The sequence below is a fragment of the Siphateles boraxobius genome, unplaced genomic scaffold (genome assembly GCF_051911475.1).
Source record: "Siphateles boraxobius isolate OS27281-9 unplaced genomic scaffold, OSU_SipBor_1 22, whole genome shotgun sequence".
Lineage (NCBI taxonomy): Eukaryota > Metazoa > Chordata > Actinopteri > Cypriniformes > Leuciscidae > Siphateles > Siphateles boraxobius.
In genome coordinates, this window is record NW_027508833.1 from 22,531,093 (window position 1) to 22,555,498 (window position 24,406).

The 24,406-nt window shown below is 41.7% G+C and overlaps 1 protein-coding gene across 2 annotated transcripts in view; it reads right to left on the bottom strand.

The window, feature by feature from the left end:
• The window catches only part of ros1 (c-ros oncogene 1, receptor tyrosine kinase), a 29,321-nt gene extending 7,409 nt beyond the window's left edge, over positions 1-21,912 (bottom strand). For both annotated transcript variants that reach the window (XM_077239121.1, XM_077239120.1), the window contains exons 1-12: positions 21,589-21,912; positions 21,445-21,490; positions 21,184-21,332; positions 20,300-20,435; positions 20,006-20,210; positions 18,510-18,586; positions 17,163-17,288; positions 15,792-15,976; positions 12,566-12,663; positions 11,537-12,042; positions 11,165-11,368; positions 10,976-11,086 (exon numbers count right to left, since the gene is read on the bottom strand). In XM_077239121.1, the coding sequence (XP_077095236.1) occupies positions 10,976-11,086; positions 11,165-11,368; positions 11,537-12,042; positions 12,566-12,663; positions 15,792-15,976; positions 17,163-17,288; positions 18,510-18,586; positions 20,006-20,210; positions 20,300-20,435; positions 21,184-21,332; positions 21,445-21,490; positions 21,589-21,717 (1,972 nt within the window). In that variant the 5' untranslated portion in view covers positions 21,718-21,912. The remainder of the gene's footprint in view (positions 1-10,975; positions 11,087-11,164; positions 11,369-11,536; positions 12,043-12,565; positions 12,664-15,791; positions 15,977-17,162; positions 17,289-18,509; positions 18,587-20,005; positions 20,211-20,299; positions 20,436-21,183; positions 21,333-21,444; positions 21,491-21,588) is intronic.
• Between the last annotated feature and the right edge of the window lie 2,494 nt (positions 21,913-24,406).

Sequence of the window (24,406 nt, forward strand, 5' to 3'; positions counted from 1 at the left end):
ACACTATGCTCCTAGAGTCGCTGTGGAACACTTGCACTGTCGTAAGCTTTACTACCAGGATGATTCGCCCTAATATGTTTACCACCAGATGACTTTGAAGCTGTTATATTAAAGGGTTAGTTCACCCAAAATTGAAAATTCTGTCAGTATTTACTCACCCTCATGTTGTTCCAACCCCGTAAGACCTTCGTTCATCTTCGGAACATGAATTAAGATATTTTTGATTAAATCTGAGATCTGGATCACTCCTCCATAGGCTTCTTGAGGGATTGAACTTGCAGGCCCCGAAAAGTTATTACAGACATCGTTAAAATTGTCCAAGTGACTACAGTGGCTCAATATTAAGTTGATCAAACGACGAGAATACTTTTTGTGCGCAAAAAAAACAAAAATAACGACTTTATTTCAACTATTCATGTCCTTCTCCGTGGGCCTCGAAGCTGTTCACTAGTGTAAAAGCGTAGAGCTTCTGTTGTTGTACGTCACACGCATCAAACACATGACCAGCGTCGGCCAATAGTGAGCCTACGTGTGACGTAGCTCTACGCTATTACACTAAGTTAACTGACTAGAGGCCAACAGAGAAGGAAATGTATAGTTGAAATAAAGTCGTTCTTTTACGAGAGTAACTCTCGTACTGCGTAATATCTTACGCTATGGGGAAAACCTCTTTTCCACGAGATAATTATCCTTAATTTTTAATCAATGTAAAACGCTTTGCGACAGCATGCAGACATAGGCAAGGCAGCTTGCGTGCCTATTGGCTGACCTGTGGCAAAAGCAGCAGCCTATCGACAGAGGCCCTGCGAGACATGACACCCAATGGGGCATTTCGCGCCAATATACGTCACGTCCCGCCAGAATAGGCATAGCCTTGGCCTATAAATACAGATCGGAAGGCTGATACAAACTGATTTTCATCTCTTCAGCGAAGCATCTGCATCGCTGGATCCGGAGTGAGAAGCCGCGCCGTCTGAGCCGGCGTACCTGCTACGCTTTCCGGCGTCATATCCTTTCCATTCAAGTGTGTGTGTGTGTTCGCCGCTGCGACACACACTTTTGGTACTGTTTCTCTCCCTCCTGATAGAGCTGCGTCTTTCTCAAGATGCATAGTGTCGAGCCACACTCAGTGAGCCACTCGTGTCGAGCCACACTCAGTGAAGAGGATCGCCATGTCATCTGCGTTTCCTGCCTGGGTGAGGATCATGCGGCTCTCGCTCTCGAGATCTTTCTCAGAGCCTGCACTTCAACACGCTGCAGCGCCGCGCCGTAAAAAGCGTCGTGCACAGCGCGGCCCCGAGCCTTCTCCTGCCCGCCAAAGCTCGCCGGTTCGCCCGCCAGCTTCGCCGGCATCGCTCGAGTCCCTCACCGACGGACAGCGGCCGCCGTCCGCCGCCGCTTCCGCCATCAAGGTTGACGAAACAACCGAGGTCTGCTCTATCCTGGCATCAGATAGTGAGGATTGGGCGAGCTCTGTGGACCTCCCCCCTGCTATCCACGAGCCTGCTGTGAAACGGGCCGGCATCAAGTCAGAGCTGATGCGTCTGCTCTCTCAAGCCGTCGGCAACCTCGGGCTCGACATGGAGGCGCCCGCGCAGCCCGCGCGCAACCGTCTGGACGGATGCTTCCTCAAAAAGGACCACACGCCGTCACAATCCAGACCCGCCCCTTTTCTTCCCGAACTTCACAAAGAAGTTGCGAGGTCCTGGAACGCCCCCCTCTCGGCCATGGTGCGTACCTCTGCCTCTGCTGCATTCTCCACTGTGGACGGTGCGAAGGACAGAGGATACCTTTCTCTTCCCCCAGTGGAAGCAGCGGTAGCTTCCCATCTCTGCCCGCCCTCTGCTGGACGGCGAGTTCAGATAACGCTACCATCTAAAGCCTGCCGAGTGACGTCATCCATGCACGGTCGCGCATACACCGCCACCGGGGAAGCCGCGTCAGCACAACACACAATGGCCATCCTGCAGATCTTCCAGGCCGACCTTCTCCGAAAAATGGACGAGGAAGGCGCTGAATCGATCAGCGTTGTGGATTTACGGAGGGCTACAGACCTGGCTCTACGCGCTACGAAATCAGCTGCACAGGCCATTGGGCGGAACATGGCCTCTCTCACCGTGGCTGAGAGACATCTGTGGTTGACGCTGTCTGAAATGACTGAAGCGGAGCGCGCTGTATTTCTCGATGGGCCCATTTCGTCAACTGGCCTTTTGGGATCTGCCGTCAAAGAATTCGCGGACAGATTCCAAGAGGTTCAGAAGACATCACAGGCTATGAAGCACTTCCTCCCGAAGCGCTCTAGTTACGCAACAGGTCGCTCTAAACAGCCGCCTGCCCGGAGCTCCCAGCCGCAGCCTGCACCACCCGCCCGAGGCCCGAGAACAGAGACCTCGCTCTACCGGATGCGGCCCCCCTCAGCGCGGGCCCCGGCCGAGGATCGAAATCAAGCCCGAGGTCTCAAAGCCTTCCTGGCCTCTCTAGGAAAGCGACGGTGTTCAAATCCCGCTGCGGCCGGATTTTCACCAAAACATTTCGATCGTCCAGTTCCATGCAATGTGACTGTTCCAGTGTATTTAGCAGTCAAAAGCCGGTTCATTTGCCCGCTTGCCTGCACACTAAAGCCGTTTTTACAGCTACCCAGATAAATCCAATAAAGAGTCTATTTTCTGGTGTTCCGGCCACGACCGATGGTGTTATGAGTGTTGTAAGAATGCCCACGTCCCAGTGCCCATTCCCACACGCAGACACAGCCCGCCACAGCGCAGGGCTAGCACAAATAAAATTGACTCAGGTCGATTGTGCAAACAATGTAGTGAAAGTGCCCACAACACAGTGCCCACAAACACTACACAATGCGTGTCCCTCGGTTTCTGTAAAAACGAAACCGACACACATTCAGTCAGCACAAGCCAACGGTGTTATAAGTGCAGTGAATGTGCCCCCTGTCCCGCGCCCACATTCCCTCACAGACACGCTCATCCACACGGGGTTTGTCCCGCTCGCTTTCTCTCCACAACCGGTCATAGAGAATTGAGCTTGACCAGGCTGCCCGCCGTGATCGGCGCGCCTCCCGCCTCGCACGTTGTAAACACAGTGTTTATGTCTCAGCACACCGGAGCTCTGCAACCGCTGCAATGCCGCGGGCCAGAGCCCGGATTTCATTCTACCCCTAGCTATTCACGCAGATGCGTGGGCAAAGCTGCCCGGGGTATCAGAGTGGGTGTTGAACACTATAAAGAGAGGTTATTCGCTACAGTTCGCTAGACGTCCCCACAGTTACACGGCGCGAGTCGAAATCTCGGTGAACAACGAAGTATCTCATCTACTTCGAGCCGAAATAACGAAACTGCTGAGAAAAGGGGCCATAGAACCTTTATCTCAGGCTCAGAGCGAAGGGGGGCTATACCGCAGATGTTTTCTGGTACCGAAGAAAGACAGGGGTCTCAGACCCATTCTAGATCTGCGACAGCTGAACAGAGTGCTTATGAAGCGCCAGTTCAGAATGCTGACAACCGGGAAAATCCTCGAGCAAGTGCGCCAAGGAGACTGGTTTATGTCAATAGATCTGAAGGACGCCTGTTTCCAAATACAAATACCGTCACGTCACAAGCGATTCTTGAGATTCGCCTTCGAGGGCCAGGCTTATCAATACACAGTCCTACCGTTCGGCCTGTCTTTGGCACCTCGTACATTTACGAAGTGCATGGACGCGGCTCTCGCACCCCTGAGACTTCGGGGCATGCGAATGTTGAACTACTTGGACGATTGGCTGATTCTAGCTCGATCACATTCAGAGCTCATAGAACACAGGACCACATTGCTCGAGCATCTCGAGAATCTGGGTCTCACATTCAATTGGGCGAAAAGTTCGCTGTTTCCCAGCCAGAAAATCTCTTTTATGGGAACAGTGCTGGACTCGCTCTCTATGACAGCACGTCTATCGCCAGAGCGAGAACTGGACATTACGCGCGCCGCGAAATCCTTCCGCCGCGGCTCTATAGTCCCGCTCAAAAGGTTTCAGAAGATGCTGGGCCTTATGGCTTCGGCATCGTAAGTGCTCCAGCTGGGCTTGCTTCAGATGCGCCCACTGCAGGTATGGCTGAAAGTGGGAGTTCCACCCCGGGCATGGACCTCTGGTCTGTTTCGCCTCAGGGTCAACATGAAATGCGCCTCGGCTCTGGAACCTTGGAAAATAGCCGACTGGTATCAGTCAGGCGTTAGTCTGGGGACTCCCTCTTGTGTGACGGTGGTGTCCACGGACGCCTCCACCTCGGGATGGAGAGCGCTGCTCGAGGGCAGACCGTTCTTCGGCCAGTGGTCAGAAGTCTAGAAATGCTAGCAGTAGACAACGCGCTACGGCGCTTTTGTCCCCAGATAAAAGGCCGCCATGTCTTAGTCCGGTCGGACAACATGTTAGTGGTGGCATACATAAATCACCAGGGTGGCGTCAGGTCCCGAAACCTTTACAGGCTGACGAAACGCCTCCTGGTCTGGGCTCAGCACAACCTGCTTTCACTGAAAGCAGCGCATGTGCCTGGTCGCCTGAATCTGGGACCAGACCGTCTGTCCAGAAACAATGTCCCAGCAGGGGAGTGGTCGCTGCACCCGCAGACGATCCAACTACTGTGGGACACTTTCGGCAGAGCGCAGGTGGACTTGTTCGTGTCCCAAGAAAACGCTCACTGTCCGAACTTTTTCTCCAAGAGCAGGGATGCGCTTGCCCACGTATGGCCCCGCTGCCCCTTCTATGCTTTTCCCCCCGTCTAGCTCCTGCGTCAGGTGCTAGAACGGATCAGGGAAAACGGATGCCCAGTGCTTCTCGTGGCTCCGCTCTGGACAAACCAGAACTGGTTCCCTTGTCTTGATGCGGCTCACCAGCACTGCCCCGTGGCCGATAGCGTTGAGGAGAGACCTCCTCTCTCAGGCAAAGGGCTCGATTTGGCATCCTCGCCCGGATTTATGGTCCCTACATGCATGGGCCATCAACGGGTACCCGCTAACCTCCCAGAGGGAGTGTTAAATACAATCACGCAGGCTAGAACCCCGTGTACTAGATGGCTCTATTCCTCGAAGTGGTCAGTATTCTCTGCCTGGTGTCAAGCTCAGGGCTTTTCACCCGCAGACTGCGGGGTTACGGAAGTGCTCTCCTTCCTTCAGGAGCTGCTGGATAAGGGCAGGACCCCATCCACGCTCAAAGTGTACGTGGCGGCCATAACGGCGTTTGCAAAACCAACGTCTGGCCAGTCACTGGGGAAAAACGACCTGGTCGTGCGATTCCTCAGGGGAGCTCGGAGGCTGAATCCTCCCAGACCCCCCTCAGTCCCTGTTTGGGACCTTTTTACGGTTTTGGAAGCCATGAAAGGTGCCCCATTTGAGCCAATCCATTTGTCAGACATGAAACATCTGTCTCTCAAAACGGTATTCCTTATGGCTCTCGCTTCAGTGAAGCATGTAGGGGACTTGCAAGCGCTTTCAGTAAGCGCGCCATGCATGGAGTTTGGGTCTAATGACTCGAAAGTCATACTCAAACCAAGGCACGGGTACCTGCCCAAATCTCTCAACACACCGTTCAGGGCCCAGGTTATATCCCTGTGCGCCCTCCCGGCTCGTGATCAGGAGGAGGATGCGAGTCTCCTCTGCCCTGTCAGGGCACTGAGAGCTTATGTGTCCCGCTCGTCGGTCTTCAGACAGACAGAGCAGCTCTTCGTTTTGTTTGGCGGACGCTCCAAGGGACTGGCCGCATCAAAACAGAGCCTATCCAGATGGATAGTTGATGCCATAGTGCTGGCTTACACTTCTAAGGGCCTGCAGTGTCCTTTGGGTGTCAGAGCGCACTCCACGAGAGGTATGGCCTCGTCGTGGGCGTGGTCTAGCAGGATCTCCTTGCAAGATATCTGTATGGCGGCAGGCTGGGCCTCGCCGTCTACATTTATAAGGTTTTATAACCTAGAGGTTCCCGCCTTACAGGCTAACCTGCTGTCGGTCTAGAATTCAGTATTATCTGTCCCGCTGCACCGGCGCAGAATACTGAGTCCTTGCTTATGCACACTGATCGAGAGAACAGCTCCATGGGTGCTGAATAACCCGTACTGTTACCCAGTTCAGGATGAACAAGTTCACCCTGTCTGTGTGGAACACTGTTAACATAACTAGCTCCTGTAGGATGCTATTTCATGGGAAATGATGCTTGCAGCCTCTCTTCCACCAACTCTTTGTGAGTCTATGGTGATTATGCACTATATGGGCCCCTGGCTACTGCCCTTGGGACTTTAGTGTCGGATCCCAGTATGCACGGCATGTTGCATTGTGTTCCCCATAGCATAAGATATTACGCAGTACGAGAGATACTCTCGTAACAGAACATACTCGGTTACTAACATAACCTCGGTTCTCTCTAGAGAGGGAACGAGTACTGCCTATCTTGCCGTGCATACTACAGCTTGGTTCGCTTCAGCGATGAAAACCAGTTTGTATCAGCCTACCGATCTGTATTTATAGGCAAAGGCCACGCCTATTCTGGCGGGACGTGACGTATTTTGGCCTGAAGTGCCCCACTGGGTGTCATGTCTCGCAGGGCCTCTGTCGATAGGCTGCTGCTTTTGCCACAGGTCAGCCAATAAGCACGCAAGCTGCCTTGCCTATGTCTGCATGCTGTCGCAAAGCGTTTTACACTGATTAAAAATTAAGGATAATTTTTGGCTTCAATATCTCGTGGAAAAGAGGTTTTCCCCATAGCGTAAGATATTGCGCAGTACTCGTTCCCTCTCTAGAGGGACATTAGTAACCGAGTACGTTATTTTTGTTTGTTTTGGCGCACAAAAAGTATTCTCGTCGCTTTATAAACTTAAGATTGAGCCACTGTAGTCACTTGTACTATTTTAACGATGTCTTTAATAACTTTTCGAGGCCGGCAAGTTTCAATCCTTTTGAAGCCTATGGAGGAGTATGGAGGAGTGATCCAGCCCTCAGATTTCATCAAAAATATCTTAATTCGTGTTCCGAAGATGAATGAAGGTCTTACGGGGTTGGAACAACATGAGGGTGAGTAAATACTGACAGAATTTTCATTTTTGGGTGAACTATCCCTTTAAGGTAAAATTCTTGCATAGTGTGCCTTTAAACAGTCAGACCCCTACGGAGCCCCTAAAGAGACATGGTGATGGAAAAAATATGAGATGAGAGAAAAAATTGTCAATGTTTTTGCAATCTCTCAGTAAAGTTTTGTGTTGAGTTCACCCGAGAAACTTTGAGTTCGCTCGCAAAGAACTGAAAAGTATTGCAATCAATGACAAAGTTTCTCGGAGGAACACAAAACATTTGCGAGAGAACGCAAAAGCATTAAAGGTGCCATGTGTAAGAATTGAGGTAAAAATATCCAAAAAATGAGCTACACGCATCAAAAGAATGAGAAGAAATAAGGGCGATGATGTCATTAAAAAAATTAAAATTTATAGTGCTGCTGAGATATCAACCTGAATTAGCATGCTAAATTACTAGCCCCGGCCCGACAGGTGTCATAATACCAGTTTCGGCCATGGGAGGCGGTATGCGGGCAACATAACCACCAGCCAAACTGCAATACACGAATAAGTCGCACGGCTTGTGGGCGTACTTGAACCTGATGTCAGTCGTGTGGAAAGTACAGCCCACTACTACATTTCAGTTCAGGGAAGAGAGCGGAAGAATGGCTGAAGCCCTTGGCAAGAGACCCTTACTACCACCACAACCACCCGCTGCAGGGAATAAACCGCGCTCGGAATCACAAATAAAATCGGATAAAAAAGGAGCAGAACCAGAATAAACATTGGCACTGCTTTCCATCGCTGGAAACAACTAATGGAAATGAAAGAAATGAGGTTCGACTCCGAACTTGCAACATTTCTTTTGGATTGGTAAGGAAGATGCTGTTAGTATTTCGCTAGAAGCTTGTTTTACATGTTTGTTTAGTTTTTTTGGGAATTATAACATAGAAATGTATCGAAGGCTGTTCCATAAAAGTCTACCCAAAGATCCGATCAGGTGTTCACCTGTTATTTACCAGAGCCCGTCTCTACCAAGCTGATAATAAAATGTAACATTAGCTAAGAAGCTTGAAATGTCTTCGATGATAATGAACCCAGATATGGACGCACGAAACGTAACGGAAAACATTGCAAGGTGTAATGAGAGCGAATGTTTTTTGTTGACTAATGATAACTTAGCTAGAAGAGGTATTGCTAATGAAAATCAAACTTGATATATGCTGCTAAATTAGCATCAGGCGGCCAGCATACGTAACACTCTAAATAGATGTTGTCCCTAATTTCAATTGTATATGTGCAGCTAAGAATGCTTCATAATTTTTAACTAAAGTACAACTACAACATTTTTGACAATGTTAGGTAAAGTGATGGTGAAGTTATGCAGTGGCGATCGACTGGCCAGCTGATTTTGGGATCTGAGAGGCAGAACATTTGGCTTCGGCTATGGCTCTAGAGTCGTTGTGAAGGTAGGGGCGGAGCATAGAGACTATGACGTTTCTCGTTTGTTACTCTAGAGTAGACCAACTCAATTTCTGGAGGTATACTGCCCCCATCTGGAATGGAATGTGGAGTATGAATAGATTTTTTTGCCGGACATGACACATGGCACCTTTAAAAGATACGTTTTCTTCCCATCTCAAAGTTTTTGTCCCTTTAGGGTCTCCATAGCCCCTCATCTGACCCACAGCAAATAAATAAAAACAAAAAGAAAATTACATTGAATCACAAAAAAACTACTTTTGATTGTTTCATTGTAAACACAAACAAAATTTTTAGTTGTGAGGCTGATCTGGATTGCAGAAGAATAAGATGTAGGAGAAGAAAGTTCAGCAGTATTTACTTTTTAAGGTCATATTTGCTTATTTACATGGTTGAACTTGAGTTACTTATTTGTAAAAGTAACTGTCACGGTATGGGTTCTGTCATGTTTCCTGTCTGTGTTCCCCAGTCTTTTTCCATGTTTGGTAGTTCCCCGTCATGTCTAACTAGTCTCCCCAGGTGTTTTAGATTAGCCACGCCCCCTTGTTATCTTGTTTAGCTTGTTTGCCTGTGTATTTAAGCCCTGTGTCTAGTTCAGTCTTTGTGAGTTCTTGATATTGTTATGTTGTATGTTTATTATTCTGTTCACGAGTCCTGTTCCGAAGTCAGAGTCAGAGTCTTTGTCTAGGTCAAGTTTATTTAATAAAAACACTGCGGCACGTGGATCCTGCTTCCTCTTTCCTCCTCTGCATCATCAGAGAAGAACTCACCAAACATGGATCCAGCAGCACAGATTATGCCTCTCTGTTAGGGAGACAGGCCCATTACATCGTGGACTTTATTGAACTGGCACATTTGACATGTTTTGATGAGGTGTGCCTAATGATATTTTTCCTTAGAGGGCTATCCGAGCCGCTCAACTCTCTTATGCCACTTCATCATCCTAGCTGGAGTTTTGAAAAATATATTGTCCATGCTCTTTTGCTGGCCGACTCAACTTTTACTATGGCTTTGGTGGACGAGGAGCCCCGCAACCCCACAGTACCTGCCAAGTCTGAGTCTCTTCGCGGCATGCCTGATTCGCCTGATCTTCACATCACGCCTGATTCGCCTGATCTCCACGTCAGCCCTGCCGAGCCTGCGCTCCACGTCAGTCCTGCCGAGCCTGCGCTCCACGTCAGCCCTGCCGAACCTCTTCACGTCCGTCCTGCCGAGCCTGAACTTCACATCAGTCCTGCCGAGCCTACGCATCACTTCATGGCCACCGAGGCAGAGACTGTTCACATCGTGCCTGCCGCACAAGAGACTGTTCCCGTCGTGCCTGCCGCACAAGAGACTGTTCACGTCGTGCATGCCGCACAAGAGACTGTTCACGTCGTGCCTGCCACACAAGAGACTGTTAACGTCGTGCCTGCCGCACAAGAGACTGTTCACGTCATGCCTGCCACACAAGAAGCTGTTCAGATCGTGCCTACTGAGCCAGAGACGGTTCATGTCGTGCCTGCCGAGCCAGAGACTGTTCACGTCACGTCCACTGGACAGCCTGGTCCCCCTACGCTCCACGGTCCAGGTCCGCCCACGCTTCCCGGCCCAGGCCCGCCATAGCAATGTCCTGGTCCCGTTCCCCTGCACGGGCCTGGTCTTCCATCCTTCCGCCAAGATTGCCTCCGCTCCACCACCCTCCTGAACTATTGTGTTTTTTGTTTTGATGGGCGTCAGGAGGAGGGGGGGGGGTGGGGGGCTATGTCACGGTGTGGGTTCTGTCATGTTTCCTTTATGTGTTCCCCTGTCTTTTTCTATGTTTGGTAGTTTCTCGTCATGTCTAACTATTCTCCCAAAGTGTTTTAGATTAGCCACGCCCCCTTGTTATCTTGTTTAGCTTGTTTGCCTGTGTATTTAAGCCCTGTGTCTAGTTCAGTCTTTGTGAGTTCTTGATGTTATGTTGTATGTTTACTTTTCTGTTCACAAGTCCTGTTCCTAAGTCAGAGTCTTTGTCTAGTTCAAGTTTATTTAATAAAAACGCTGCTGCACGTGGATCCTGCTTCCTCCTCTACATCATCAGTAACTCAGATATATTTTTGTAAATTTAAAAGTAATGAGTTACTTTAGTTACTTGAATAAAAGTAATCTGATAAGGTAACTTGCATTACTGAATGTGTAATGTGTTACCCCAAACACTGTTTATGGAACGTTTATGGTTAATATAATGAACTACACATCTGTGGTTATTCTGCTAGGACACTTGTGTGGGACCAACAGGTTAAAAAAATTATTGTAACAAGTGCCTCAGAAAGTGAAGTTAGATCTGAGAGGTGATCTAGCATCATTTATTTACAGGTGCCACATAGTTTGATATTTTGTATCTAATGCAGTGAAAATATATTTTTTTTAACAGTGACTTAGTTGTTCAAAAGAGTCCAAATACATTTTGGGTCCACTGTTATGGTCTATATATAATATTTCTGGTTTCTTACCTTTCACATCTCCAATATAAGACACTATTGGTTCCATTAATTCAATGCTCTCCAAATCTTGCTTCCATATTGCATCATCACTTGCAGCAGCAATATATGGGAGCTCATCGGCTGAAAAAAAGATGACTATTATATAGTGGCCATTTTAAAAACATTAAAGTAAATGATAAAGTGCATCAATATAATCACCAGGCTGAAGAGTTGTTCCTTCATATGAGACTGATCTGGAGCATCCAGCAGGAGAACAAGCCCTGACTGTGATGCTGTACTGCTGTGAGCTCTGCAGATCTGGGACGGTTACATGTGTGCCAGTTTTTCCACTAAATCTCATCACGACCAAACCATTCATAGAGCAGTTTATAGCATAAGTCCAATTTTGCCAGGCAGATGGACCTGTGTGGAACAAAACTGAATTTATTTAATGGACAACAGCAATTGTAGGTTTAGCAAAATTAAATCTAAACCATTAAACCTGGTTTTAATGAATGAATAAAAAATATTTAAAAAATAGTCACCTACTAATAAAAAACCCAGTAGTGGTATTAACTTGGTATCACTCACTTGCTCCAATCATATTTTCAGGTTTGTCCCAATAGACATTGGCTTTATCTGATCCAAACAGGACTTGTAGATGTCTTGGCTTTCTTGGCACAGGATAAGGTTGTGCAGATGCGCTAAGATCACAGAGATTCCCAAATCCATCATTTTGACTATGGATGACATCACAGTCCATAGTGAATTCATTAAAGGTGGCCACTTGACTCTGGCCAACTTGTTTATAAAGGGCATATCCATTGGTGAGCATGAAGAAATCATCCTCATAAACAATGCTGTTTGCTTCAAAGTTAATGTTTTTGTACAGCGTAATGGGAAATAATCCATCCATAGATGTGGCGTTGAGCGTTTGATCACTTTTATCGTGATAAACCAGTCTCTTATTGGGGAAGCTGACCACAAAGTTGGAGACCGAATGTGTTTTTACGATGTGACTTATCTCATGTTGTTGGCTAGAGGCGTCTGGAAGAGGCCGACGATATATTCCACTGCTCATCAACAAGAACAGCCACCTGACAATACAATTTTTAAATTTTATTAAATTACTCTTTGCTTAAAGGGATAGTTCACCGAAAAATGAAAATTCTGCCATCATTTATTTACTCTCAAGTTTTTCCAAACCTGTATGAGTTTCTTTTTTCTTTTGAACACAAAATAAGACATTTTGAATAAAATGGGTAACCAAACAGTTGATGGGCCCCATTGACTTCCACTGTATGGAAAAAAAATATTACGTGAGTTTGGTTACCGACATTCTTCAAAATATCTTCTTTTGTGTTCAACAGAAGAAATAATTTCATACAGGCTTGGAACAACCTGAGGGTGAGTAAATTATGACAATTTTAATTTTTGGGTGAACGATTCCTATAAAACCAGCAAAATAATAAACTAAAATCTTGTCTCTAATTGGATATGTTAAAAAAATTCTGTAATGCAGAGGGTTTATACAATGTTTTATAGCTTTATATTAAGCAGAGACATTGCTTTACATTCAAGCTTAACCGAACAGTATTTAATAATGTTTATGATTCTCACCCATTATACGGATCTGCAATTATATTCACAATGTCACTGGAAAGGTTGAGATTTATATCCACTGGAAAGGAACAGTCATCTAATCCACAATAGTAGACCTGCATTTTATTTTTGTGGGAAATAAAGTACGATGACAGTATTTAAATAAAATTTCCAATTTCAAACTAATTCATCTCTCTGTATGGCATCTGTTACATTTAGAATTGCTCTTCAGTTTTTAAACACAAGTCAAATTTATATATGCTTATATTAGGGGGGTTTTGTACAAAAAATATAATTAATATGATATTTAATCTTTAAAGTTGTCTAAATTGTCATTTTAGCAGCTATTTTATTAATTGTCATTTTAGCTGCCTGTTAACCGTTGCCAGAGCGTCGGCGCACTGAGGCGTTTTTTTTTTTATTTAGTTCAAATTTACTATCAGATTTAATGTTATACCTTGATAAACTATACATCATTAAAAAGATATAAGACTCAAGATTCAGTATTTGACCACTATTGTATTCTGAGAAACTTATAGTGACAGTTATGTCTTAATTTGTGTCAGGAGTTATGAAATGAAAAAATGAGTCGATACCTTTAATATGAATTATGAGCGTCAGCTGGTCCATTCATAAAAAACACTCCGTGCTGTCGTCATGACAGTGATTCACAAAACAACGTCCCTCAGGGCTTTAGCTCAAAAATGTGCAGACTTGGAGAAATATGGATATATTCGCATTGATTCACATCATATTTCTATAGACAGGAATAATATTTATTGAATTTATACCCAAATGCGTCGATGTAATCATTATGATCGCTTCTTACTGAGATGTGCTGTGTTTTCAATTCATACCAATAGCCTGAGGGCGCTATATGCACACTAATAGTCCATATATGGATCACGAAGAAGACCCATAGTCATGTGACAATCCAGACGTCACCTCGATACAGAAAGTAGCTGACAGAGATCGCTGTAACATGCAGATAAAGATGTTTTGAAGACAATAAACATGATTGCAATGATATTTGAGTTACCTGTGTTCTTCAAGCCATGTCAGGTATTTCATAATAATAGATTATATTTATAATGTAATGCTAATCGATATAGATTTCATCATCGTGTAGAACACTATAAATAATACATTTTCTGTCGGATTTTTTTTTATCTGAAGCCAAATTAGATCACATAAGATTATTTAAAACACTCGACTTGCGTTATAAAGTAAGTTTGGAGCACAAACATGGTTTTAATCTCATAAATGGTCGTGTATTGATGGTGTGCTAAGCTAACATGCTAGCTAGCCCAGGTGCACCTGCCACCAGCAGTTATTGATTTAGGATTTTTTTCTAAATAGGAATGCTTACTGAAATGTTTCAGTATATTTGATACCAGTTTCAAATATTTAGTGAGAACTTTGATAAAATTAATTAGGGTTTGAAACCCTATGAATAGCCAGTCGTTAGTAGCTATAATGCAGACAAAAGAAATGCATATTTAGAGCCATAACCAGTCTGGAGAGGTGTAAATGTGTGCAGGGAGAGACTGACTCTGAATGGGGCTCGTTTACACCACAAAATAATAGAGACAATAGACTGAATAGATGACTCAGAAGATGACTAAACATCAGTTTGCATTTTAGAGTCTAATCAAAATAAAGTAATTTGACATGATCTTGAAAAACATTTAACTAAATACAGAGTTTTAGACTTATCATTTTCAGATTTTAAATATAAAATGGTCACATATGGCTTGAGCTGCAGTGCATTTCTAGATTGCTCCAGGGCCAACTTCAATTTTATTTTTATGAAGATGTTTCATAAAAATAAATTTCTAATAACTTTACAAAACTTTGAAGCTATTTAAACATTTTTTTTCATTATGACAATAATTAATTCTACATTTACAATAAACTACTAGGTGTCAGCTTTCAGATGAGATCATACTTGTGCTTTTAGTGCAAAGGGTTCATGAACTGTATCTGTTTAAGTTTGGGTATGCCATTTCTGGGGATTTTTCAAAAGTGGCCTTGAAGGTTAACAGGTTAAAGGTAAATAGGGCCCTATCTTGCCCCCAGCGCAATTGACTTTGTACACCGACGCATGTATCATTCGTATTTTGCACCCGTGCAAAGCGGACTTTTCCCCTCCACAGACGCACGCCGGCAAACTAGGGAATGAACTTGCGCTCCCTGGGCGGTCCTGCGCAAAAGGATACGTGTTTCGGCGCAAACAATCCATTGTGCTATTTTGCAGTTCCAGAAAACAATTGCGCCACTGACCAGAAAAAAACCTAAAAACCGCTAGCGGACGTGGGTTACCGCGTTCGAGAAACTCAACGGCGGCCGCCAAACTTTAAGAGGGGAAAACAGCAAACTGTCCCTCCCAGTCGAGTCGCACGCGTCGCACAACAATCTCCAACCCACGTCCCGGCACGGCAGCCTCGGCAAGGAACTCAGCAGTAACAACCAGAAAAGCCCTCCCAAACAACAAATGCATGATACCTTTATAATTTTTGCTGATTGCTAATGCAACACATGTGTTTCTCGTCCCCAGAACGTCATGAGGAAAACACGGTGGACGCTGCAAGTACCGCCACTCCCCTTATTCGGGATGAGCAGCTTACAATTGCGCCATGGAACAAACTCGTTCATCATGCTCATTAAGGGAATGTGATATAAAGCTCTTATTGGTTTGTTTCCCGTTACGCCCAAACCACACCTATGAATAATGAAGCTACTTCAGACCAACTCCTTTTAGATTTGCGTCTAGCGCAAGAGTCACTTTATCCCGCCGGTTAAATAGCAACAGCGCCGGCATCCGCCCACAAAGTTACTTGAGCTTTGCGCTTGACACTTGCGTTTTAGATCGTTAAAATAGGGCCCACAATGTGCAAATTGTAATGCATAATGGGAGTCTATGGGGTAGGGTGTTCCAGAACATTTAAATATTGTTTTTTAAGTGCTCATATTAATTATTCAGTACAAAAACATATATTTTTTTCATCTTTAAATTTACATTTTAGTCCCTAATCAAGGTAAATGCACCCTAAAACTAGAAACATGGTAAATTGTTTACATTAATGTAATTACAATGGAATTTAGGGCAAGGAGTTCCAGAATATTTAAATATTGTTTTTAATGTGCTGATATTAATTATTTGGTACAAAAACAAATGATTTGAAAGTACAATTTAAATTTGTCTAAATCATCCTCTATTCCCTAATTAACGATAAATACACACCCTTCCACTGGAAACATAGTAAATCCTCTGATAAAGCCAGTCTACAGTCAGAGCTGTGACCTCCAGCGGGGCAGAGTGCAGAAGTTTGAGATCTGAGTGGTCAGTCAAATTTCCAGCCCCTTTCGACCAGATATGAGCCCCTTCAGAGAAGTAGACATGCTTGGAACTGTAGTGTACTGCCACCCCTGTAAAAAAACAGAAAGAAAGAAAGGACCATCTACATCTAAAGAAAATTCTTATTGCTTAAAAGTTGCTATTTCAAAGCTACTTTAAATTTAAAGGGATAGTTCACCCAAAAATGAAAATTCTGTCAGTATTTACTCACACTCATGTTGTTCCAAACCCGTAAGACCTTCGTTCATCTTAGGAACACGAATTATGATATTTTTGATGAAATCTGAGAGCTGGATCACTCCTCCATAGTCCATAGGCTTCTTCAGGGATTGAAACTTGCCAGCCCCGAAAAGTTATTAAAGACATTGTTAAAATAGTCCAAGTGACTACAGTGGCTCAATCTTAAGTTTATCAAGCAACGAGAATACTTTTTGTGCGCAAAAACTAACAAAAATAACGACTTTATTCCAACTATTCCTTTCCTTCTCTATGGGCCTCTAGTCAGTTAACTTCGTGTAATTGCGTAGAGCTACGTCACAAGTAGGCTCACTATGGCCGACACTGGTCATGTGTGTGATGCGTGTGACGTACAACAACAGAAGCTTACGCTATTATACAAGTGAACTGACTCGAGGCCCACAGAGAAGGAAATGAATAGTTGAAACAAAGTCGTAATTTTTTTTTTTCGCACAAAAAGTATTCTTCTCGTTTGGTAAACTTAAGATTGAGCCAATTTGGACTATTTTAACGATGTCTTTAATAACTTTTCGGGGCTGGCAAGTTTCAATCCCCGAAGAAGCCTATGGACTATGGAGGAGTGATCCAGCACTCAGATTTCATCAAAAATATCTTAATTTGTGTTCCGAAGATGAACGAAGGTGTTACGGGGTTGGGACAACATGAGGGGGAGTAAATACTGACAGAATTTTCCTTTTTGGGTGAACTATCCCTTTAAAAATCAACTTTGTATCAAATGTTCCTCTTAAATCATTACAATAAATAAACATGCAGGAAATTGTTGACAAAGTATAGAGCTACTGTATAAAAATATTGTGTTTACTGTATAACTCAGATAATTTGGTCTTGGGAAATTTGTAAAATGGGATAAACTTTAGTTTACTTGGGTCTTTCTCAGTATCCTCTTACTATGAGAAACAACTGAGATATTGAAGTACCCTCATTTGTGATTTTTCTTTCCTATGGGCACTCCTGTATGGTGGAGATGTTAAAAATGTAATGATATGCAGAGGAATGGACCTGTGATGTTGCTCCAGATTAGTCTATCTGAGAGACACAGTGCTGTAGTGAAGAAATCTGCATCCTCTTCTCTCATCCTTAAAGAGTTCCATCTGGACGCAAAGACCCAGCGGCCTTCATTCTGCTCTGAAAAGCATCACAGATGAAGCGATGAGATTGTTTATTTCAAGTCATTGCAAACACAATGCATTGATAAACATTAGCAGAAGTGTAGAAGTATTTCGGCTGCATGAAGCTTTCCGTGATTTCGCCAAGTAGTTCTTGGATTAACATCTTCAGATTTTAAGTTTGGTTTAAAGGAAATTGATATGCTTTTTCAATGTTGATGCCAGTATTTAAAAAATTTGAGTCTGGTAAGATTTTTTTTATATTTTTGAAAGTGTCACAACTAGTGTTGTATAAAGTGCACGAAGTTGAAGGTTCAGAGCTCAAATTAAAATACAATTCTCAAATGCTCGAGCAAACATACAGGTGATAATGATGGTGATCGATGAGTGCACAACTGAACATAAATAGTGTTCGTGAAAACAAATGAATGACGATGATGAAACACAAAGAGTCCAAAAAACATGATTATAGCAGAAAGAAGTCTCTTATGCTCACAAAGGCTGCATTTATTTGATCAAATATACAGTAAAAATTAACAATGTAAAATATTACTACATTTTTAAATAATAAATGTTTTTTATTTCAATATATATTAAAAAGTAATTTATTCCAGTGATGGCAAAGCTTGATTTTCAGCATCATTACTCCAGTCTTCAGTGTCACAATCATGCTAATAATAATATACAATATAATAATATAATATAATAATATGCTACTGATTTGCTGCTCAAGAGACATTTCTTATTATTATCAATCTTGAAAACAGTTGTGTTGTCTTATATTTTTGTGGAAACTGGATTTTTCAAAATCCTTTGTTGAGTAGAAAGTTTAAAAGTATTTGAAACAGAAATTTTGTAACATTATAAATGGTCTCTACTGTCACTTTTGATAAATTTATTGATTAAAAGTATTAATATCTTTCAAAACACGTACTGTCCCCAAACTTTTGAACGGTAATGTATATTAACAGTGAAATAATACTTTATTATAATGTCTTTTTTTTTAAATCACCAAATTGTAGACTATAATACAAGAAATTGCAGAAATAAAAATATCACTAAATATTAGAAGTATAGATATATATTAGAAAACATAGAATATAACATTTATTATTAATTTACAGTTTTAGCAAAAGGAATGTTACTCCAGGAACTTTTTTTTAAATCCAAGAAAGCATCCTATACTTGGCACAATTGGGGTCATCTTTGCAGGAAAGTTTCACTGTGAGCTTAAACTAACCAACGTGTGCTGGTGTTGTTATGGTGCCTTCTGCAACTGAACCCTGGCCCTCTTGATTTACAGCAGCTACTGAGATCCTGTGTAAGACACAGTAAGTACAAGCATGATTTTATTTCAACAAAAAATAATAAAATCAAACTACATAGTGCAAGTAATACCAAGCCCATGGTTTGGAATCCAAAGGGTGCATAGAAATGTAAAAATGTATAGGTCTACCTAAAGGGATAGTTCACCCAAAAATTCTCACCCTCATGTTGTTCCGAACCCGTAAGACATTCGTTTATCTTCAGAACACGAATGAAGATATTGAAATCTGAGAGCTTTCATTCTGTCCCTCCGTTGACTACGCAACTACCCAGCAAACACAGAACATTGTCACAACGTACCCAACCTTCTAACAATATTTAATAACATGGCTTAAAAGTTGGCTATAACTACGTTGTGTGGTGAAGGTTGTTACAACGTTGTCACAATGTTGACATTAAACCACCGTTCAGGGCCATTGCTTAATGTGCCTCATAGATATGAATGTGCCTATGGTGTTTTGACAACCGCTGGACCACATATGTACTCGTCACTGTGCTGAAGCGCGAAAATCAGCCTTTTAAATTTCAACCGCCCATTGGGCTCATTGTGTTGTGTAAATTTGTATATTCGCTTATTTCTTTTTTTTCTTTCTTTTTTTACAAATGTATGACTTTTGGAAGAGGAAACTTTTGTCATTTTTACTCTTCAAAGTGTAACTACACTTGGAGGTGTTGATTATAATTAGGCTGATTTACTGATAGCCCCATTAAATAATAATAAGGATCAACAATATTTAAAAAGTATACATATACTTATCTAACATCTGACTAATTAAAAATTAACCTCAAAACATAAAATGCAAAATGAGCAATATCTATAGGCCTATCTAGCATAAAAAAAAATATGCTAAAAAATTGTCAGAACGTCATCTCTCATTTGCTGAATTTCGTGCGCGACGTCTTACAATTCTACGTTGTTACAATGTTGCAAGCAGCCGAGCACGTAGACAGCGACGTTGCCATAGCAGAAATGCAACGTGCCACAGACACAACGTAAATGTGTTAGTTGGGTACCACTTCCAAGCCCCAGAAAGGTAGCAAGACTTCATTAAAGTAATGTGACTCCAGTGGTTTAACCAAAATTGTATGAAGTGACACAAGTGCTTTATTTGCGAAAGAAAAAAAAACACAACATAATTTACAAATTGTTAGTGCGTTCACACAACAACATCTGCTCTCAAGTCAACACAACAGTTGACATGAGTTCACAGTTGAGTTGACACACAAACGCGCGTTTCAATATTACTTTGAACCGAAGTCTTATGGGTTTGGAACGACAAGAGGGTGAGTAATTAATAACAGAATTCACATGGTTGGGTGAACTAACCCTTTAAATGCATTTTATATTGCATTGCATTCAAGTTTAAAATGCATAATTATAAAAAGATGGTGACTGTGTATGCACACTACCGATATGTAGTGTTATGGATCGTTGGGTAGATTGTGTAGAAGAATACATTTCCTCCTGTTGCGACACTGATGACGTGTTCATTGGATGTGAGATTGAGGTTGAAGCCCAAGATGGGTCCTCCTGGTTTTTCAGGTAGAGACCAGCGAACCTCCACACTCTGTCCAGATACGCTCTCAATACTCTCAATGGATGGGCTGGAGGGCACTTTTGGAAGACAAACATTTTAAACAGCTTCCAACATTTGATTTGATGTAATGCAAAAAGACTGTTGATCAATTGTTGATTTAACCTACGTCCAAAAGCTTTTGTTTGGTACCAAGGGCTCGCTGGAGAACACGCGTGTACTTCTGCTATCACGGCCCAAACCCTGAACTTATAGTAGGTAAAAGGTTCCAACTGTTTCACAGTGTATGTTGATTCTGTAACATTCTATGAGGAAAAAAACAAAGCATTGCCAAAATGATTAATCTTATGCAAACAAACTGTAAAGAAATATACAGTTGATATTTCATGCCAAGTTTTGATCAATAAGTTATGACAACATGTTTTTACATTGTTTTAACTCATCAAAATAAGTTAAGCAATTTTCAACTTTTTTTATAAGTTATACAAGATTCAACAATATTTTAAGTCAGTTTAATGTAATTTAAGTTGAAATGACATAAACATCTGAGTTGATTGTACTTAAAAATTTAAGGCAGCAACTTTTGTTTATAGTGTAGACTTAGTGGGCATAAGTGTTATTATACAAATCTGTCTGAGACCAAACCATTTTATTTTACAGTTGTGCATATAAAAATAAAAAAAATAAAATAAAAAAAATGTATACATCACATTAGTATTTTTATACTGAATTGAATTTAAGCTCATTTTAGTGATTAAAAAAAGCATGTTAATTGTTGTTTATAAAAAGAGTAAGAGCAGATTTGGCATAAATTGTCATTAAAATAATGTCACAATGCAAAATATCCTAATGGTCATAAAATACCCTTTATTTTCTAGATGCAAAAATATGTTTTTCCTCCTTTTGATTTTTAAAATTAAATATAACCTGAATATTCTTTGTATCCAAATGCATGATGCTGTATTTCACACAATAATAATGTATGATGTACAAATGCAACAAATAATTATTAGTCATCAATATTACAAATATAAACTTAAAATCATTCAGTACCTCTGCTTGTGCCCAAATCCCAGACAGTCTAGGACCGGTCCACTGAAGAATATACACCACATCAGACTGATTCAGGGACTCCCAGCTCATGGTTATATTATGAGATCCAATCCAGGTTGAATAAGGTGCTGCGAGCTGACACACAACGTCTGGACAGGAAGATTGTAAATGTTTGTAAACCAATAAGTAAGCAGAAACCGAAGTGAAAGTAGCAAATAAGTTGTAAATTGATTACAAAAACTTGGCAGATGTCCTACTCACTTTGGCAAATGTCATCCGTACACTGTTTGGAGCCACTTCTGGCTGTCTACAATTACAATATTTCAGACATTAGTTCAAGTAAATTGGGAGAGAAAAAATCAATACTGGTCCAGACTACATATGAACAAATCTTAAGAATCTTACCATGGGGTGAACTGAGGCATCAAGAAGCCATTCATCACATGATGAGGCTCTGAGACAAATAAGCAGATATAGTGCTGAAACAAACTTTAAACCTGTAATTTCCTTCCTTTTGCCACAAATCTTCTCCATTTCACATGCACCGGACTTCTGGAATCAAAGCACACCCTGCATGGAGCTCCAGCTTAAATGTTCACATGTCTGTAGGGATATTCCCAAAACCTAAAATATCGATCAGTAACACGCAACAATGGCGGACACTGGCCTTTTAACAGTCCCTCCAAGTTTGTGGTCACCTGGTCCGTGTGGCACAGGTGTGTCTAACAAGAAAGCAGACGGAAACAGGTGTTTCGTAAGAATACCGTCGAAGTATGTCATATATCATTGGCGGATAACCATGCAGACAGATTAAGCAGACTGAAGGTCACTTGGCTGTAAAGTATAGAAGTAGTTCTTATCTTTACAGTTGTTAGATGGATTCAAGGAAATGTTTATTTAATGGTTAAAGTGTAATTGCTATCAGTTCCAAATGAAGGAAAAGTGTGAATTTTATCAATACCAAAGTACACTAGGAGCCTTACAGCAGTTAAAGGTATTTAGTGCCAGATTTACCATATCTATGATAATGTATAGAACCACTTATACAAGTATTGATTGAGAATAGTAATGTACTGAACCAGGTTGTACTCTACAGCATGAGGTTCATACAGCTTAAAGCAATGTTTTTACTAGCCCTATCCACATTATTTTCACATACTGTAATGATGAAAATAAGTTAGTTATAAACCAAACAACAATCACATTTACAGTATGATATTTACAAACTAAAGTAGTTTAAAGGATTTCCAGTGGTATCAAAAAGCATGAGCAAAAAGCGGTGTTTTACCTGACTTTCCCTCTAGGTGGTGATGCTTCGCAAAACCTTTGCTTTAACCAAGTCAGAGATATAATGTGTATTTTTATATAATAATTGTATGCATGATAAGACATTCATCAATCTTTATTGTATGATTTCTAGTAGTACCCCTTGTAGTAGTGGTTTGCTAAAGCTTACATGCATAAGTCAGTTTCTCAGGACATTTCTTGTAAAAAAACAACAAAAAAACTGTTGTCTTAAACACCACACATGCTGATAATCCAGTCTTTCCTGTGCCCCAACAACACATGTATCTTTTTTTTTTAGAAAATATAGTCTCATCCAAAATGGAAATGCATAAGAAAATTGTCTCTCTGACAAAAGTTGCTACATTAAATTTTTATTTGTAATTTCAACTTAAATAACATTAAACTGACTTTAAAAAGTTGAAAATTGCTTAACTCGTTTTGAAGAGTTAAAGCAATGTATAAACATATGTTGTCATGACTTATTGATCATATAATTTGTTTTAAACTTTTTTAACTTTTTCTTCCAAAATTGCATACTTCTACAGCAGAAAAAAAGTAACAGACAAAAGAAGTATGTCCGAATTCACAGTGCTCAACTAAAAAGTACCCGGATGACCTGCTACTTCCAGCTTATGCATATGGACACTTTACTATCCCATGAGGCCACGGGAGAGGATTTGTAAATGGCAGTGAAGCGATGCAACTGACACTGGTCATAGACAGTAAAAGAAAGACACTGGTAGGTCATGATAATGGCAGCACAGCAGATGTAGTATTTACATTCTTTGTACACACTTTTTTTAGTGGTTGCGAAGTAATTATTTATTCAAAATAAGCACCAAGATAGTAAGCGATATCAGATGAAGCCTCAGTTGTGGGTTTTAGGCATTATTTAAAGGGAAAGCGCACCCAAAAACTTCTGCTATCATTTTCGCCTTATGGCATTCCAAACCTGACTTTTTTTCTTCTCGGAACACAAAAGAAGACATTTTGAAGAATGTAACCAATCAGTTCTGGTCATCAATGACTTCCTTTGATATATGGACAAAAAACAAAAAATATCTCAAAATATCTTCTTTTATGTCCCTCATTTTTTGGTAAACTTTGCCAAATTTTTCTCAAGCTCCATTTTACAGAACATTAACAATTCAAAAACGCTGCATGTTTACTGAAGAGATTTGCTTAAATAACCTATAAAAACAAGCTGACATTTTCTGAGGACCAGGACTCCCTTCATGTTGATTATTGACTAGAGATAGTGGTTTTGATCATTTGCCTTTTGTGGGTTAATGCATGTATGCAGCATGCAAAACATGCATGAGGCAGGCGGACCATGATGTCTGAAAACAAGAGGACTTTCAGTGATGTGTCTAATTAAGCTGCCGGTCCCGCTCTTTAAATCCACAAAGCCCCCTGCGACTGACCCTGTGATGTGACAATGAACTAGATGTACTTGTTCATGTATTTATCACATGAGAAGCTCTGAACCTTAATCAGACCTTATAAATAGCAGAAATGTTTTTCCACTGTCTTTGTCCAAGTTGTCTCCTCGCCAGGCTTAAAATATCACACGGGCAGATCAAAAGAGCAGAGCATGAATATTAGAGTTAGAGTTACTATGATGTATTATTTGCTTGGTATTTGAGACCCCAATGATGCTATATCAGTAAATGCCATTTGTGAAACAATTTGATGTCAATTACAGGTAAGATTTATGCATATAGATTAAGCTGCTGAGCATGATAAGTCAATAAGAATTGACCCCTTTTTTAACTGATGTCATCTAGAGGTAAAATAAAATATCAGTCACATTTTTCATGAATCCAGTTTAATTGTCCACAATAGTCAAACTTCTAGTCATATTCGACTTCAATTCGACAATCAATTCCCAATGCAGATGGATAAAATCAAGTTCCACACCTATTTTCACAAACAT